This window comes from Anguilla rostrata, chromosome 10 (genome assembly GCF_018555375.3).
Source record: "Anguilla rostrata isolate EN2019 chromosome 10, ASM1855537v3, whole genome shotgun sequence".
Classification (NCBI taxonomy): Eukaryota; Metazoa; Chordata; class Actinopteri; order Anguilliformes; family Anguillidae; genus Anguilla; species Anguilla rostrata.
In genome coordinates, this window is record NC_057942.1 from 31,254,612 (window position 1) to 31,271,107 (window position 16,496).

The 16,496-nt window shown below is 47.8% G+C and overlaps 1 protein-coding gene across 1 annotated transcript in view; it reads left to right on the forward strand.

Annotated features, from left to right (window-relative positions):
• Positions 1–16,496, forward strand: part of adgrv1 (adhesion G protein-coupled receptor V1) — a 159,069-nt gene that overhangs the window by 69,253 nt on the left and 73,320 nt on the right. Inside the window, exons 52-75 of the mRNA XM_064296515.1 lie at positions 172–376; positions 492–638; positions 830–1,085; positions 1,616–1,818; positions 2,975–3,151; positions 3,557–3,739; positions 3,827–4,006; positions 4,272–4,436; positions 4,815–4,932; positions 5,046–5,169; positions 5,598–5,736; positions 6,011–6,196; positions 7,704–7,939; positions 8,251–8,399; positions 8,720–8,918; positions 9,191–9,410; positions 9,951–10,190; positions 10,633–10,782; positions 10,869–11,357; positions 11,972–12,115; positions 12,508–12,679; positions 13,225–13,360; positions 14,010–14,836; positions 15,259–15,376. Of these exons, the coding sequence (XP_064152585.1) occupies positions 172–376; positions 492–638; positions 830–1,085; positions 1,616–1,818; positions 2,975–3,151; positions 3,557–3,739; positions 3,827–4,006; positions 4,272–4,436; positions 4,815–4,932; positions 5,046–5,169; positions 5,598–5,736; positions 6,011–6,196; positions 7,704–7,939; positions 8,251–8,399; positions 8,720–8,918; positions 9,191–9,410; positions 9,951–10,190; positions 10,633–10,782; positions 10,869–11,357; positions 11,972–12,115; positions 12,508–12,679; positions 13,225–13,360; positions 14,010–14,836; positions 15,259–15,376 (5,163 nt within the window). The remainder of the gene's footprint in view (positions 1–171; positions 377–491; positions 639–829; positions 1,086–1,615; positions 1,819–2,974; positions 3,152–3,556; positions 3,740–3,826; positions 4,007–4,271; positions 4,437–4,814; positions 4,933–5,045; positions 5,170–5,597; positions 5,737–6,010; positions 6,197–7,703; positions 7,940–8,250; positions 8,400–8,719; positions 8,919–9,190; positions 9,411–9,950; positions 10,191–10,632; positions 10,783–10,868; positions 11,358–11,971; positions 12,116–12,507; positions 12,680–13,224; positions 13,361–14,009; positions 14,837–15,258; positions 15,377–16,496) is intronic.

Below are 16,496 nucleotides of genomic sequence, written 5' to 3' on the forward strand. Positions count from 1 at the left end.
GGTTATCTTACTTCTTTAATATCTGGCTTTAGGGAGGTTGCCGATTATGTTGTTGAAAGCAAGTTATTTGTTGTTGACCTTAATTTTTAGTTTCTTTTCCCTGAAAAAAAGACCTGAGTCAGGTTTTTTCTCTTCCCTTCTTTAAATATATCTCTGGCTCTCCTCCATCAGTTCTGGTGAGCTGCAGTTTGAGATGGGAGACGCCAAACTGGAGATTGCGGTAACCATCCTTGATGACAATGTCCCTGAGGAGGAGGAGTTCTTTCAGGTCAGCCTGAAGAACCCAAAGGGCGGGGCGGAGATTGGCTTCAGTGGTCATGTGACCGTGGTCATCTCCCCCAACGACGACGCCTTCGGAATCATAGGCTTTGCCCAGGTACAGGCACCTGTGCTGAGCTTAATTCAAAGAATGAAAAAATGTAAAAAATTTTTGGTTGTTTCTTGTTTGACGTCTTGAAGGTTTTTACTCTCCCCACAATTTTTTGTCCCAGAACTCGTTGTCTAAGGATGTTGATGAGCTGGAAGAAGATAACCTAATTTCTCTGACCATTGAGAGAAAGAGAGGCACTTTTGGGAGGCTTACAGTGCGCTGGGTTGCCAATGGAAGTCTGAGCGATATCTTCCCCACGTCCGGAGTGGTAAGTGCTGTTGGCAACCTAAGACAATTGGCAACCTAAGACACTTTAGACCCTTTATGATACGGACCTTGATGATTAACAAACCAGCACTGTAGTTCTACTGCTGATAGGCATCTCTTTACCCTTCTGGTTTTTCACAAAGCCTATCAATGTTTTTGTATTGGTCTGAGTTAACGGTGTTGCATTCCCAGGTGACCTTCTCAGCCAGCCAAGCACTGGCGGTTCTCTCTCTGACGGTGCTGGCAGACAACATCCCAGAGCTGGCGGAGAGGATCACCATTACCCTCGCTGATGTCTTCACCTTGGGGATCGGGGAGGAGTGGAGGGGTGCCGTCATAGACCCCCAGAGGGCCCACGCCATGATCACCATCTTACCCAATGGATCCCCCTATGGAGTGATAGGGTGGCACCTGGACTCCCAGATCATCCTAACGCAAGAGCCTGAGAGTAATGGATTTGCTTTGTCTCTACTATACTCCAAGGGCCTGATTTACTAAGACCATTAGCATGTGCAAAACCTTTTAGCACATGCAAAACTAATGACAAAACCAGCCAGTGACTGGTGCAAAACAAATTGCATGACCAATCAGTTTTGGTGCCATTTTTCAGGGCAGAACATGCATACACATGCGCTCTGGATAAGAGCGTCTGCCAAATGCCTGTAATGTAATTTCCACAGCATTCTCCTGGTGCTTTTTTAAATATTCATGAGATGTTTAGAGCCAGAATGTTTCAACTGCAATGGTAGGGGACAGAACTTTAAATATAAAAAATATGGATCTGGTGATTATATGGAATCTGTAATATAATGAGAATAATGTAATTAAATATTTTATGAAAAAGGTTTCAAAGAACATAAAAAATTTTACCGTCAGATATTACAATGAAGTATATCTTCGTTGTGGATCTTCAGCCTATGATTATGGTTGCGAAGACTTTTGATTCTGATGCATATGTGTTTCTTTCCAATTGTGCAGGAAGGCCCAGCAATGTCACACTGACCATCATTAGGGAGCAAGGTTTTGTTGGGGATGTGGCGGTCCGTTACGCGACCAGGCTGGCCCTGTCCCGGCCCCCTGTCAACCAGGCCTCCGAGAACCAGGACTTCGTGCCAAAAGAGGAGATGGTGGTGATGAAGGAGGACGCCAGGACGGCCATGGTCACCGTCACCCTCCTGCCCGTACGCATTGTCCCACTCAGACCCACCCCTTGTGACTCACCCGGAGCTGTTTGGGGATAACAGGGGGACAGATTCTCTCGCTCTCTCGTTCTTACTCTCTCGCTCTTAGCTCCGGCTAGCCTGCTAGACTCATTTACCTCAAAAACGGGCCGTTTGCCCGACCCATGCCCACAGTGGAGGCCATGAAACTATCACCAGCTGCAGCCACCGTACCATTGAGGAAGTGCGGCATTTTTATAAAAATAGCCCGTACCCTTTAAATTGCAGCCTTTGGTTGCTATTTCTGTTTTGTGCATCTATAACTGCATTTTGGGTTTGTTTTTGGCGCAAAGACGATGAGAAACATTGACATGTCTCCCAGGAGCTCCCAAACACCCAGCATACACATGTTCTTTGGCAAAAACAAGGTAGGGGGTGGAAAGAGGCCTGGGCCCATGTCAGGCGGTACTGTTAGTTCAAAATAACCAGGGTGTGCCTCAGGAGCTCTGCACCCTACAACAGGGGTGACAGACTTCAGTCCTGGAGGGCCTCAGTGCCTGCTAGTTGTCAGTATGTTTCAGTACTTGTGTTTCAGCAGTGGATTCTCCACTAGAATCCACAACCTGCTGACTGAAAGAAAATCACAAATACTTGTAGATGCTGTAGCCCTCCAGGACTAGAGTTTTACATCTCTAGAGGCATCCTCTGTACTGTTCCCTCTTGGCCATGAGAGGCACCAGTACATTACTAGTCTAGTACAACCTAACTCAGCTCTGCGTCTTTATAGCCAGCAACTGACTGTTCACTTCAGAGCATGAGTAGAGTCCTCAGCCCTCGTCCTGAACGCCACAGTGTGCACTGGATTTGGTAGGATTGATGTAGAAATTTCAACTCAAGAAAGAGGGGAATGGAACATGAGTTGAGCATGTAATTGACTGTTCTATTTGATCAAATAAGTGCTAAGAAACAATGAAAGGCAACCAGCTTTGGCTCTCCTGTACAAGGATTAGGGGCCCCTGGTCGAAATCCATGTGGTGAAACACCCTTGAATCCTCACAAACGTACACCACAGAGGGAACTGTTTCTGAGATCCTCTGGAGCTCACCATCTGTGTCTGTCTGTCTGCCCATCTGTCTGTGTGTGTGTCTGTCTGTCTGCCCATCTGTCTGTCGTGCAGGATGATGTACCTGAGCTGGCGGAGAGCTTCTTGGTCAACATCACCGGCGTGGAGCTGCTGGGCGGGGCGGTGGGGGCGGGGCAGCCTAGCATGAGGAGGCCCGGCCTGGAGGTTGCCGAAGTCACCATCCAGGAGAACGATGATCCCAGAGGGGTTCTCCAGTTCAACGTCTCTAAGGTAACTGGCCACGCCTGTGTGTGTGTGCGTGTGTGCACGCGTGCATGTTATATGTTGTATGTTGCATGTTTCAGGCAAACCACTCGATTCCATATGACTTTTCTGTATTTGCTTAGGTTAGACAAAGATGAAAGAAGTAATTTGGTTGCTGTTCAGGAGTTTCTTGCCTTAGGGATAAGACTTCCTCAGTGTTTGGCTCTCCTTTGTAGTTGACACATTATTTTGTCTCGTACTGTGATGTCACTTTCACATAACTAATTTCCTGGAAGCATACCTTCTGGATTTAATGCTTCAAGACAAAAAATATCCTATCTATATGTATATGCAATTGATAACGTATGCAAAACTGAAACTAAAAATACATAATGAAAAGAGGCCTTTGATCACAACTCACTCTCTCCATAGGAGTCGTCTGGAGAGGTGTTGGCCTATGAGGTGCTTCCTCCCGATAACCTCCTCCGGTTACCCGTCGTTCGATTAGCTGGCCGGATCGGCACGGTGATCGCCTTCTGGGAAGCGCAGCCAATCCTTGCCGGTCTGCAGGACTTCACCCCAGCTTCGGGGAACGTCACGTTCCAAGATGGGCAGGTGAATAGATGAACGGGAGTGGATTTTGGCACTGTGCAGTGGCACTGCACAGAAATTTAAGCGACTGTTTTTTTGTCTGTGTTTCAGGGCGTGGCCGTCATCCAGATCACCATCACGGACGACGCTGAGGTGGAGCCCCTGGAGACGTTCAGCGTGGCCCTGAGTCGCGTGATGGGCGGAGCCAGGTTAGGCAACGAGACCGAGGTGATCGTCCACATCCCGCCAAATGACTCACCGCTGGGCCTGTTTGGATTTGAGGAGCCATCGGTAAGAATCTATATGCCTATCTCTGTTCGTCCCTTCATTCTACCCACTGCTGCCAAAGCTTATAATTAACAGTAGGACAACAGTATGTCTCTCTCTTTCCCTCAGCTCCCATTCTCTCTCTCTCTCTGCCCCCTTCCTCTCTCCATCTCTTCCTCTCTTTTTCCCTCTCTGCCCTCTCTCGCACTGTCTCTCCATATTTTATGAAATATGAAATAATAGCGATGGCTTTATCCATTTGAAAAGTTACGGCTGTCGTCTGGCCCAGGTTACCATCACCGAGCCGCAGTTCCCCGGTGACCCCGCCGCCATGGCGACGCTGACAGTGGTTCGTAGCCCCGGAGGCATCGGACCCGTGCACCTCACGTGGGTCCTGGAGGCCGCGGCCAGTGATGACCTGACCCCTCTGAATGGCTCGCTGCTTTTTGGGGAGGTATGATAGGGATGCCAGCTGTCTCCTGCTGCCTGGTGTGGACTGCCTTGTATGTGGCATGATTAGAGAGTTGCATTTGAAAATGCTAAGAATAACTGTGGTGGACTTTCTGTTTTATATCACAACTTGCAAGTCAGTGTCATTCCACAGTGAAAATTATCTCCGCAGTCATATTTAAACTGCCACACTGGGGTACCCCCCCGCTGAACACATTCTGAATATAAACAGTGCTATAATTTGCTATAAACAATATAAACAATACTATGGTCATTTCATAGACTTACATCATAGGCTATCTACAGAGTTTATACAGAGAAGCGTTCCAACTTCCTTGAACTGGTGGAGATTACCTACCTGTGTGCCATCGACCCACACTAGACAGAGTCCAGGAAGAGTCTGACGATACGAGCCCTGGCGGACGCCGTCCTAGAGGGAGATGAGCAATTTGACGTCCAGCTGCTGTCCGTTAACGAAGCGGTCGTCGATCCCATCCACGGTCAGTGCAATGGTCATTCCACCCCCAACCCCCCCCAGTTCTTCAACACTGTTGTATTACCCAATGGCATTATGGGCGATACAAAGGTCTGTGCATCTTTCTGTGTCTCTCAGACACGGCCTCCATTGTGATCCTGGGAGACCGCGGCGCCTTGGGAACGGTCGCCATAGCGGAATCGTCCTTGAACGTTCTGATCGGAGAACCGCAGGGCAGTTACAATGGGACAGCTCTGATCAGGTAGAGTGCCCATGAGTGACATCACTCCACCTGCACATTGTTGAGTAATGTCCCAGCTAAGCAGTGCTGATGTCTGTAGACCCTTATGAACAAAACGCTGTACTGTGGTAAGTCCACAGTTAGAGGACTGCAGTCTGTCCTCGGATTTCTGAGCAGTACTGCACATGACTGGATTACAAATGTGGACATTTCAAATTATATTTATTTGCACTGCACTGTCATTGCACATCTAATGCACTGTCATTGCACATCTAATCATTGCATTAAGACTTTTCCTTGCTTTGCGCTGTACATTACTAATCCTACCTGTTACATGCTATAAACAAGTACCTGTTGAATTGTGTATGATGAAGTGGGAGTAAATACCATATTGGGGATGTCTCTTTGCATGGTATTGGTACCTAATTTTTGGGTATTGTCTGTCCCAGCCTTGTACGAGGTCCCGGAATCTTCGGTGAGATCCTGGTGCACTGGAACATCACTCCTGCCGTGGACTCAGAGTTTGAGGAGACGTCTGGGGTGGTGACCATGCGGGACAGGCAGTCTGCTGCCACCATCAGGCTAAAGGTTTGATAACAGCTAAGCCTGCTTGTTATCAGAGAAGAACAGTTATCAGTCACCAGCTCTGTTGTGAGCATTTATACACAGTAAAATGTTCAGTGTTAAATCAACTCTTTCAGAGTACATGCTGTATGGTCCTTATTGGACTCGTATGTACTCTGTTGGAGTTGAATTAACGCTGGACATTTTTCTGTGTAGGAAGTAGTGGATTGTTGTAAAAGAGCAGAAGAGTTGCTTTGTCCCGTTTCTATTGGACATTGTCTCTGTGGGCTTCTGTTAGGTGCCGGATGACGACTTGCCAGAGGAACGGCGCGTTTACCAGCTGGTCCTGACCAACGTGAGCGCCGGGGCGGAGATCAGCCCGTCCGGCCGCCAGGCAACGGTCACCATGGCCGCCAGCGACTTCCCGTACGGCGTGTTCTCCTTCACTCAGGCCGTCCTGCACGTCTCAGAGGAGGGGAGGACGGTAAGGGGGCATCGGCCTAGCCAATATCATTAACCTGCTTACACACATCACTCTGCCAGGGACAACTCCCATCCTTTAAGGTGTAATGCTGCGTTCCCATGGATCACGGTAGACGTCAGAACAATGCTTTTAGGACGGTATGGGAAACAAAGGCAGGATGGCACGATCGTATAAAATATATGTTTCTGGGGTGATGTTGCCCAATGATTGACCTATAATAGAGGCAGTTTCTGCCATGAATAATAAAAGGAGGATTGGTATATCTCCTTATCTATGTTGGGGAAAAATGGCAACAAAATTTATTTCTGTTTCCATGTTCCATGTTTTGTTGTGTTATATTGCGTCACATCTGGTTTGTAATTCCATTGAATATAATGGTAAAAAGTTATATAATTTTTAACTTCAACAGCAAGTGCTGTCTGCCATTGCCATCATCAGCATTCTAACCAAATTTGACCGTTGTGCTCTCATCCACTATTGACATCTGGTTTGCCGTCTACCATCAACCGTGATCCATGTGAGCGCAGCTTAAGATCAGAAATGTGATTTATAGTGTTCTTAGTTGAACATTCTAAGGCCACGACTACTTGTAATTGAAAGCAATTGAGTTCTAGAACACTGATTTATAATTTTGAAAAAACATTCCAAAAAACTTGCTCTTCAAAGGGTTAAAGCAACACTGGAGCCGAAACAACCAGATTTTCTGTTTTGTGAATGAGTTGAATGAAATAAATTAGCGTACACTTGCTTGTTTCAGTTATAGTTGACATGGGCTCTGAGTACACTCATAAAAGACCTGCAATTAACATGTTGCAGTCAAGATGAGGCTAAAGACTCAAACATTTCAGCATACCATTTTTGTCATTAAATTTGAGTTTTTCACAGTTGCCCAGTGTAATATCCTTAATTACCACTATCACATAACATCACACCATTAGCCTCATCTTAACCTTAAACCATCGAGAGTGATTCTTATGAATGCAGTTACCAATGTAGTTGCTATACTTTCACACCTTTATTTTTAAGCTTGAAATTAGGCCTGGAATTCTAAAGTAATTCTTTCATATTTAATTAAAATGACATGGAGCCAGATTTACTAAGCCTTTGGCGACGGGTTTCATGCACAGATGACGCCCCAGAAACATGCGTGTATCAACAGGCGCACAGGGCTAGAAGCGCAGTATGCTTGCCAACTACGTGAGCTATGGCAAGGTGCACCGAGTGAATCTTTGCAACAAAAATGAGACACAGTAAAATGTCAGCTCTTAAAGTTGCATAGGGTCCTCCATTGGTCCAGAACTGTGCCTTTTAAGCTCTGTTTCATATGTAAAATCCAATTGGTAGGCAGTCCCATTTGCTAATTGCATAATTAGCTGTAGCATTAGTAAATAAGATGTTAATTTTACACAGACTGCGTACACATGAACCTACCCTTATCCGGGCACATTTTAGGCTGCAAGTTTTCTATCTGACCCATGGTCTTTATCACTCTGCCCCCTCCCGCCAGGTAAACGTGACCGTGCAGCGGTCCTCTGGAACCTTCGGCAGAGTGTGGCTGTACTACCGAACGGTCGGCAGCCTGGCGGTCGCCGACTCAGACTTCGCTCCCACGGTCGGCCGGCTGCTTTTCGAGCCGAGCGTGGCAGCCCGTGGGGTTTCCGTGGAGATACTGGACGACAGCGTCCCTGAGGGGCCGGAGGAGTTCTACCTCAACATCACCCAGGTGGAGCTTCTGAATGACAGGTAACGCAGGGCAGGGCGGGCGGGAGTCCTTATAGAAATGGAATACAATGAAAACGTATGTAATTTGAATATGTTCTTACAACACTTCATAATATATTACCACATATACAAATTATTGCTGGTTTGTGATATTTAAATGTCAAAATATAGTGCTTTGAAATGTTTCAATTATATTTTCAATACTTGTTTATAGCATGTAGCATTTCTGTAACTGTAATTGTGGGGGGATAGTCCCACTGGTTTCTCTGTAATGACTCCAGGTATGTTCAGTGTGACTGACTCCCTGGCGTCTCACTGTTTCCCGCGCTCAGTAACTGGGATTTTGCGGTGAGGGAACAGGGCCTGCAGCCCGATCAGCCCCCCAAGGTCGGGAACATCTCCTCCATCGTCATCGTCATTCAGAAGAGCGACAACGCGGAGGGCGTCGTGGAATTCCATCCCGACTACGTGAACATCACCGGTGAGCACGCTCCACTCAGAAAAACTCCAGTGCCAGTACATTCACAGAAATCACCCAAAGCACATCAGGACTGAAATATGCACTTACAGGGATTAATCACCATTCTTTTATTTTATCTCAAATATCTTTATAATCGTTATAAACTTTATAAATCTACAGTTCTTATTTTTCGGTGTATATTAATTGAATGACGATTTGGATTTTGCTATTCTGTTGTACATGTTTTGGAAATAAAAATGTATGCTTTTTTTGCCAGTAAGTCAGGTTGAATGTGAGTGAAATGACATCGCTGACTTTCCCTGATGTCATTTGACTGACAGTGGAGGAGGAAAGGGGGAGCCTCTCCATCCCTGTGCTGAGAAGAGGGGGGTCATACGGACAGGTCACGGCCGATTACATCTCCCGCGGCCTGACTGCGTTGCCCAACATCGACTACATCCTTCTCAACGGCTCGGTCATCTTCCAGCAGGGACAGAATGTCAGCTACATCAACGTGACCATTATAGATGACCTGGAAAGGTGAGTGTGATGTCCATTGTAGATGACATAGACAGCCAGGAGGTGTCCATCATTGATGACACTGATATGTGAGAATGATGTCCAGCATTGGTGATGAGGCCAAGTTTACAGGCTATCCACTGTTGATGACACAGTCAGGTTCAAGGGCTGTCCATTGCTGATGACTCAGACAAATTCCAGAACTGTCTACTGTTGATGGAAAATTTACTTTCTTCTAACTTCTAGAAAAGTTCTAGAATTGTCTATGGTGTATGACACTGTTGTCTCTGCAGGGAGTACAGTGAGTTGTTTGAGATCCAGCTCTCCGGAGCCACAGGAGGCGCAGTGCTTGGAGCTCACTTGGTCGCTCAGATCACCATCGCGAAGAGCGACTCCCCCAACGGCGTGGTCCGCTTCCTCAACCAGAGCCTGCTGAGAATCGAGAACCCCAACAGCACCCAGACACTCGCGCTGGTGCTGGAGAGGACCGGGGGGCTGGTGGGAGCTGCCACAGTAAGTTATTCTCAAAGGGAGACAGCTGTCAGACACCACTTCATTTATCCACTGACCTCATGTGTTTTTCCAGGGCAACCTGGTGAATCAGACAGTTAAATTGCCATGTATATAAAAAAATACAAAAATATATCAGGGAAAATCAGATGTAGTTTCCAGTCCTGCTAGTTTCCGAATAACGATGGTAATGGATAGCAGGGCTGACCATGAAAGAGGAGGCAAACCATTAAATTAATGGTGTAGTACCGGCTACTGTTGGTTATGCTGACAGATGTAACGTGTCCAGGACATCCGTTGGTATCTGTGGAAGGAGAGTATATGAAAGTAAAAGAGCCAAGATTTTAATTCAATATTTTAGTCATTTTAAGGCCTGAAGATGGAGTGTGACTAGTTACCCTAACATTAGTTCAATGCCTGTGGTTTCTTGTGGAAAAATAGTTTAATGTATCTTCATGTCTTCTGTATACTTAAAGAATGTACATTTTTTTCTTTCTGACAGGAAATGCTAATTAATCTGAAATTTGATTACCTCTTCCTCAGATAAAATGGAGCATTCTAGGTCCCAATTCAGAGGAGGGTTTGCCCTCAGTAAACACAGACATTGGTGAACCTGTGAATGGATCGTTCCATTTCAGAGATGGGGAGGGGGGACAGCGCACCATTGAGCTGAAGATTTTGCCCCATACAGAGGTGGAAGTTGAAGAGACTTTCGTTGTCATGCTTGGCCTCCTTTCTGGAGACGCAGACATTGACCCCCGGGCTGACAGGGTTACATTCACGGTAGGTTAGAATCGAGCCACTCTCCAGCTGAGTCACTCTCAGGCTGAATAACTCCAAGTAAATCACTGCTAGAGTGAATCACCGAGTTATTCTCTTGGAAATTGAGTCACTCTTAGCTTGTGTAATTCTCTCTCATAATAAGTAATTCTCACTTGTTTAGAATCTGGAGTGTGAGGTCTTCAGCTGTACATTTCTTTGTATAAATGACAAATAAATAAAATCGATTCCTGTGTCAGTACTCTTGAATAATAGTTATCACATGAAATCATAACTTTGTTCAGATTAAAGTTAATTCAACTTTATAAAATCTGTGCCTTTGTGGATTTATTTGCTCATGTTCATATGTGTGTACATTAACTAACCTGAATACAGGTATGTGGATATATACATTGGGTAGATAGAATGTCTATTCCTATGTATCCCTGGCTTGTTTCTGCCACAGATTCAGAAGTTTGGGGACCCTAACGGGATTGTGCAGTTCGTTGAGGGGGATCTGATGGAGCGGACCTACTCTGAGCCCGGCGACATGGACGGACCCCTCAACATCTCGCTCCGACTCACCCGCAGAGAGGGCGTCACGGGCAACGTCACAGTAAGCGCTCGGCTACACCTACATCACATGTCCCTCTCAGCACAATCAGTACAGTCCTCAGTATCTTTCCCTGCCTCTGCCCAAAGGTCTTCTGGGAGATCGTCAGCGACTCCGACACCGCGGGCGACTTCTCGGCCCTGCGCGGCACCGCGACCATCCCGGCGGGCCAGCGCAACGCTGAGCTGCTGCTCCGCCTCCTGCCGGACGCCGTGCCGGAGCTGGAGGAGGTCTACGCGGTCAGGCTGACGGCGGTGGCGGGCGGCGCGGAGCTGGACGCCAACCGGAGCAGCGCCCGGATCCGGGTGCGAGCCAACGACGAGCCGCACGGCGTCTTCGCCCTCTACCGCCAGCTCCAGGCCGTGGCGGTCAGCGGGAGCGACCGGAGCCGCCACTTCGCCCTCAACGTGACGCGGCGCGCCGGCGCGTTCGGCAACGTCTCGGTGGAGTACAGGATCGCGGCCGACGCGCCGGGCTCGGGCCTCAACCAGGACTTCATGGTGGACGCGGTCCTCGGCAACCTCCTGGTGAAAGATGGGCAGAGTTTTGCCAGCACCACAGTGCCAATAAGCAGCCAAGTGAGTGACTGGGAGAAAACTGTGACCTCTGACATACAATAATGCCTCGTGGTGGCTAATTCCATTCCCTGGAGGATCAGTTGTATCCAGGTTTTTGTATTGTCCTGGCATGATGTCCTGGCTCTAATAGCTGAGTAACTACACTCACAACTGCCGGTTCACTCGTACATTAGACCAGTTCAGTGTTTCATGTTGGCACACAAGAACTTCAGCTCATTCATTGGCTTTTCAATTTAATTTAGTTGAACTGTTATTAATTATTAATGACTGGGCTGATTAAATGAATAAGACCAAAATCCAGAAACAGCACTGACTGAGTCACCATAGCGTTGTCATACACCAGACATACATATACATCTGGGATTAGCTGTTTTGCTGGCAAAATGATTTACTATAATTGACTTATTTAACATTTTCAACAATTAAAGTTTTTAATTTATATTTTCTATTGGTATGCCTTTAGTGTATGTAAAGTAAATGGAAATTTTACCATTCAAATTTTGGAATATATTTTTGGCATATTGTTCTGAAAGCATACATGGCAGTTTAGATCATGTCCCCATGGTTACACAGCCTTCTTTACTAAAGGGTGTTTTTTTTTTTTCTTTCTGCAGGTATTTTTTGTCACTGGCTTTAATTTCTCCATTGAGCTTGTGGGCGTGACCCTTATCGGTCCCCTGCTCAGTTCCCCCCCTCGAATTCTGCCGGAGTCCAAGGCGGTCTCTGTGACTGTCCCCGAAGAAGCTGCCAATTCTGAGGCAAGTCACACACCCCCTGTCCTTACCTCTTATCAACACCAGGTGGCATAATTGTGCACGTTATTCCGAAGGGAGCCACAAGGATCGTGAAACCTTTCCAACCTAATAAGTTGCATTTAATTGGAAAAAGCCCTTTTAAATGGGCACTTAACTGGAAATGTTCTGTTTAATTTTCAATTACTGTTATGTGATGAGTTTTGATACCAGTGTTCCTTAATGGCTTTTGAAAAGCATCTATTACTGTACAAAACTATTGTAATAACTGCTTGTAATACCCTGTGTCTCGGGACCTAGAATCTACAATCTAATTCTAGCACAGAATTAGATTGTTGAACTGCAGCTCATCTGAGGAGAGATTGTGTTCTCAATTGTGACGAGTCTGTGGCCTGCAGGTCGCCTTTGAGTCTCTGTCATTGGAGATCGCCGATTTCGAGACTGGCCGCTGTGAGGCGCTGGTGTCCAGGAGAGGGCTGTATGGAGACGTGACTGTGGACTGGAGGGCAGGGTACCCTCCTGCCCAGGCCCCAGTCGGGTTCCAACAGGGACTAATCACACCTAGCTCTGGTGAGTCATGGAGCTGTGCAACAGGTGGCTGTCCTCATATGCCCTCTAGAACTTTCAGTCTTTAAGGAATATGTTTCGAATTCTGAGAATTCTAATCAGAAAATAATTTCTGTCTTTGCAAGAATTATGGATTCATAGAAAATACCCCCATCCCATATAGTCTCACAAAAGGTATTCATATATTTTTGTGTTACTACTTTTGTGTTACTTTAGCACATTGTGTGTCAAAGTTACTATGATTGTGCTTGAAATATACAAAGGGAGACTTTGTTGTCCTTAACATGGAAGTGTGTTCAAAAAATGACATTATATGTTTTTATCACATCTGTAATTAGAGTGTATTTTGCGCATGCTATTCACTCGATAAGCATTCATCCGTAGTGTCTTTTTTTCTGCAACTGTACCATAGCTGTATACCTGTGTAACCGGCCCTGTAGCTAAAATGTAAAATGTAGTATGCAGGCAGCTTTTACACTGATAGAAAACCAGTTTGTGAAGATGCGTTTATAGGATTATGAATATTAGCGGTATTCTGCCCTTCCCAGGGACGGTCAGACTGGCTCACGGAGAGAGGAGCGCGATGGTGGCTCTCACGGTCGCGTCGAACGCGACCAGCCCTGCGGCGTACGCCGTCCACCTGACCGCAGCCCGGTCCGATGCCCCCGGGGGGGCTCGGCTCAGGTAACTCCGCCCCCACGGAATTCTGCTGGGTCACAAACGGTCAGAGCTACATTTGCTGAATTATACTGGCAGCAATGAGGTTTTCCGATATATATTACATTACATTACATTATAGGTTCTTAGCAGACGCTCTTATCCAGAGCGACTTACAACAAGTGCATTACAAAACTCAGAGACAAGCGCTTTACAACATTCCTGCAAGAGAGCTACAATAGGTATAACTTTGCAAAAAGTGTGAATTGTACACCCTTTTTTTTTTTTTTTTTTTTTTTTTTAGAAAAAAAATGTTAGAGGGTAGTGGGGGGTGATGAGGTGAGATGTAGCTTGAAGAGGTGAGTCTTCAGTCTACGTTTGAAGACGGCCAGGGTCTCTGCTGTTCTGACTTGCATATATACCAGGAATATATACCAGGAATGCCCAACCCAGTTCCTGGAGGTGTACCGTCCTGTTGGTTTTCATTTCAACCCTAATTTGACACACCTGAACAAGCTCTCTATTTGTTGAATTAGGTGTGGTTTGTAAGAGTTGGAGTGAAAACCTGCAGGATAGAATATTTCCAGGAACAGGGTTGGGCAGCCCTGACATAGACGGTCTTGTACAATGGTGACGTGGTCTACCCCTCAAAAACCCCCTGCCCCCTGGCCTACAGGTCTGGCTTCACGGTGGCGGAGGTGGAGCCCCTGGGCGTGTACCAGTTTTCCTCAGAATCCCGCCAGCTGGTCATCGAGGAGGACGTCCAGACCATCACCCTCTACGTCCAGCGGCTGTTCGGTTTCCGCAGCAACCGCACCCGGCTGACCTACGGGACGTGGTCGGGCAGCGCCCGGGCCGGGGAGGACTACGTGGCGGTGCGGGACGGGGAGCTGCTGTTCGAGGCCCGCCAGACCTCCGCCCCCCTCCGCCTCTCCGTCCTGGACGACGACCTCCCCGAGCCGGACGAGACCTTCTACGTCAACCTGACGGAGGCGCAGGTGCTGAGCGGCAGCCCGCCCTCCCCCGGGGCCCGCCCCCGCCTCGTCCCGGGCCTCAGCGCCGCCTCCGTCACCATCCTGGCCAGCGACGTGACCGGCGGGCGGCTCAGCATCGGCCCGGCGCTGGTCCGGGCGGCGGAGGACGGCCCGGACGGGGCCCAGCGCCGGACCGTGGTCCTGAGGGTGCGGAGGACCGCGGGGCTCGCCGGCGACGTGTGGGTCGGGGTGCGGGCCTACGGCGAGGGGAGCGCGGGCAGGCCCTTCGCCCCGGGCGCCAACGCCACCTGGGCGCAGGAGGGGCAGGACTTTCAGCTGGAGTCCGGCCTGGTGACCCTACGGGACGGCCAGGACGGTGCTGACGTCACCCTGTTCATCCTGGACGACCCGGAGCCGGAGGGACAGGAGGTCTTTTTCGTCTTCCTCGCCGACCCCGAGGGAGGGGCGGAGCTCGTGGGGGCGCCCGATGCACACGGCTTCACTTCCTTTGCCAAAATTATCATACTGGGTAATGCACTCATTTACTCTTCTCACTCACATTAACTTAAGTGTAATACTGCAGATGCGGTGTCTCCCCCTCATTACTTACCAATGCACGTTATTAGATTTAACCCTGCAGAATGTACAAAATTCCGTTAAAGCCCCAAAACAATTTGTATTGTATGTATGCAGCCCATTCACCTCATTGCAGTCCATTAATTTTGTGCAGAGGATTCTAACCCTTGTCCTGGAGAATCCCCAAGGCTGCTGGTTTTATTACTTTGCACTCGATTGATCAGTCAAGGCAATTAATTAAACAGCTTGCTCCCCTCTCCTGCTGGTAAATTAAAAAATCGGGGGCCTCCTGCGGCTGTCCAGGATCCAAGGCCGTGTGATTTTTAGCGTGTCGTGTGGGTTCCGTTGCCCTAATGGCGTAGCCCTCTGTTTCAGGAAGTGACTTTCACAACGGCATCGTGGGATTCAGCCTGAGCTCGCAGAGCGGGCAGTTTCTCGACGAGGACTCGGAGAACAGAACTGCCCTTCTGGTCGCGCAGAGGCAGGAGAACAGGTATCGGGTGGCGGTTCTCAGAGCTGTGGTGTTCGCGGTAACCCTAAACCACGTGAGAGGGGGGACACGGTGACGATATGTCTGTACGGAGCTGCGGCAGCTCCGCTCTGGAGTCTCCGCCTCGCCATTCCTTCCCAAAAGTGTCCCTCTTCTCACTTACATCTCTGCTTTGGCTCCCAGTGGTGTACTGAGCTTGTCATAACGGTCAGGACAGCAGTCACTGTCTGTCATCTGACTCGGACTCAAACTCAACCGCTGACTCTGACCCAAACTCAAACTCAACCTCTGACTCTGACTCTGACTCTGACTCTGACTCTGACTCTGACTCTGACTCTGACTCTGACTCTGACTCTGACTCTGACTCTGACTCTGACTCTGACCCAAACTCAACCGCTGACTCTGACTCTGACTCTGACTCTGACCCAAACTCAACCTCTGACTCTGACCCAAACTCAACCGCTGACTCTGACCCAAACTCAACCTCTTACTCTGACTCAGACTCAACCTCTTACTCTGACTCAGACTCAACCTCTTACTCTGACTCAGACTCAACCTCTTACTCTGACTCAGACTCAACCTCTTACTCTGACTCAGACTCAGACTCTGACTCAACCGCTGACTCTGACCCAAACTCAACCTCTTACTCTGACTCGGACTCAAACTCAACCTCTTACTCTGATTCAGACTCAAACTCAAACTCAACCTCTGACTCAGACACAAACTCAACCTCTGACTCGGACTCAGACTCAAACTCAACCTCTGACTCTTACCCAGACTCAACCTCTGACTCTGACTCAAACTCAAACTCAACCTCTGACTAAGACTCAAATCCAGCCTCTGACTAAGACTCAACCTCAACCTCAACCTCTGACTAAGACTCAGACTCAAACTCAACCGCTGACTCAGATTTTAACTCACAAAGTCAAACCTGTGAATCATACTTCATTAAACCTTAAGCATTTATCCTGAGTTGATTGCCCCAACTTATGCTACTCTTAACGCTGTACGTTCAAATACATATGCTACTTAAAGCACTATATCCTAAATCTCCTTTTGGGCTTAGTGCTTATTGTTTTGCAGGACGCTTGTGTAATATCTGCTATGCTGACTTGTGAAAATG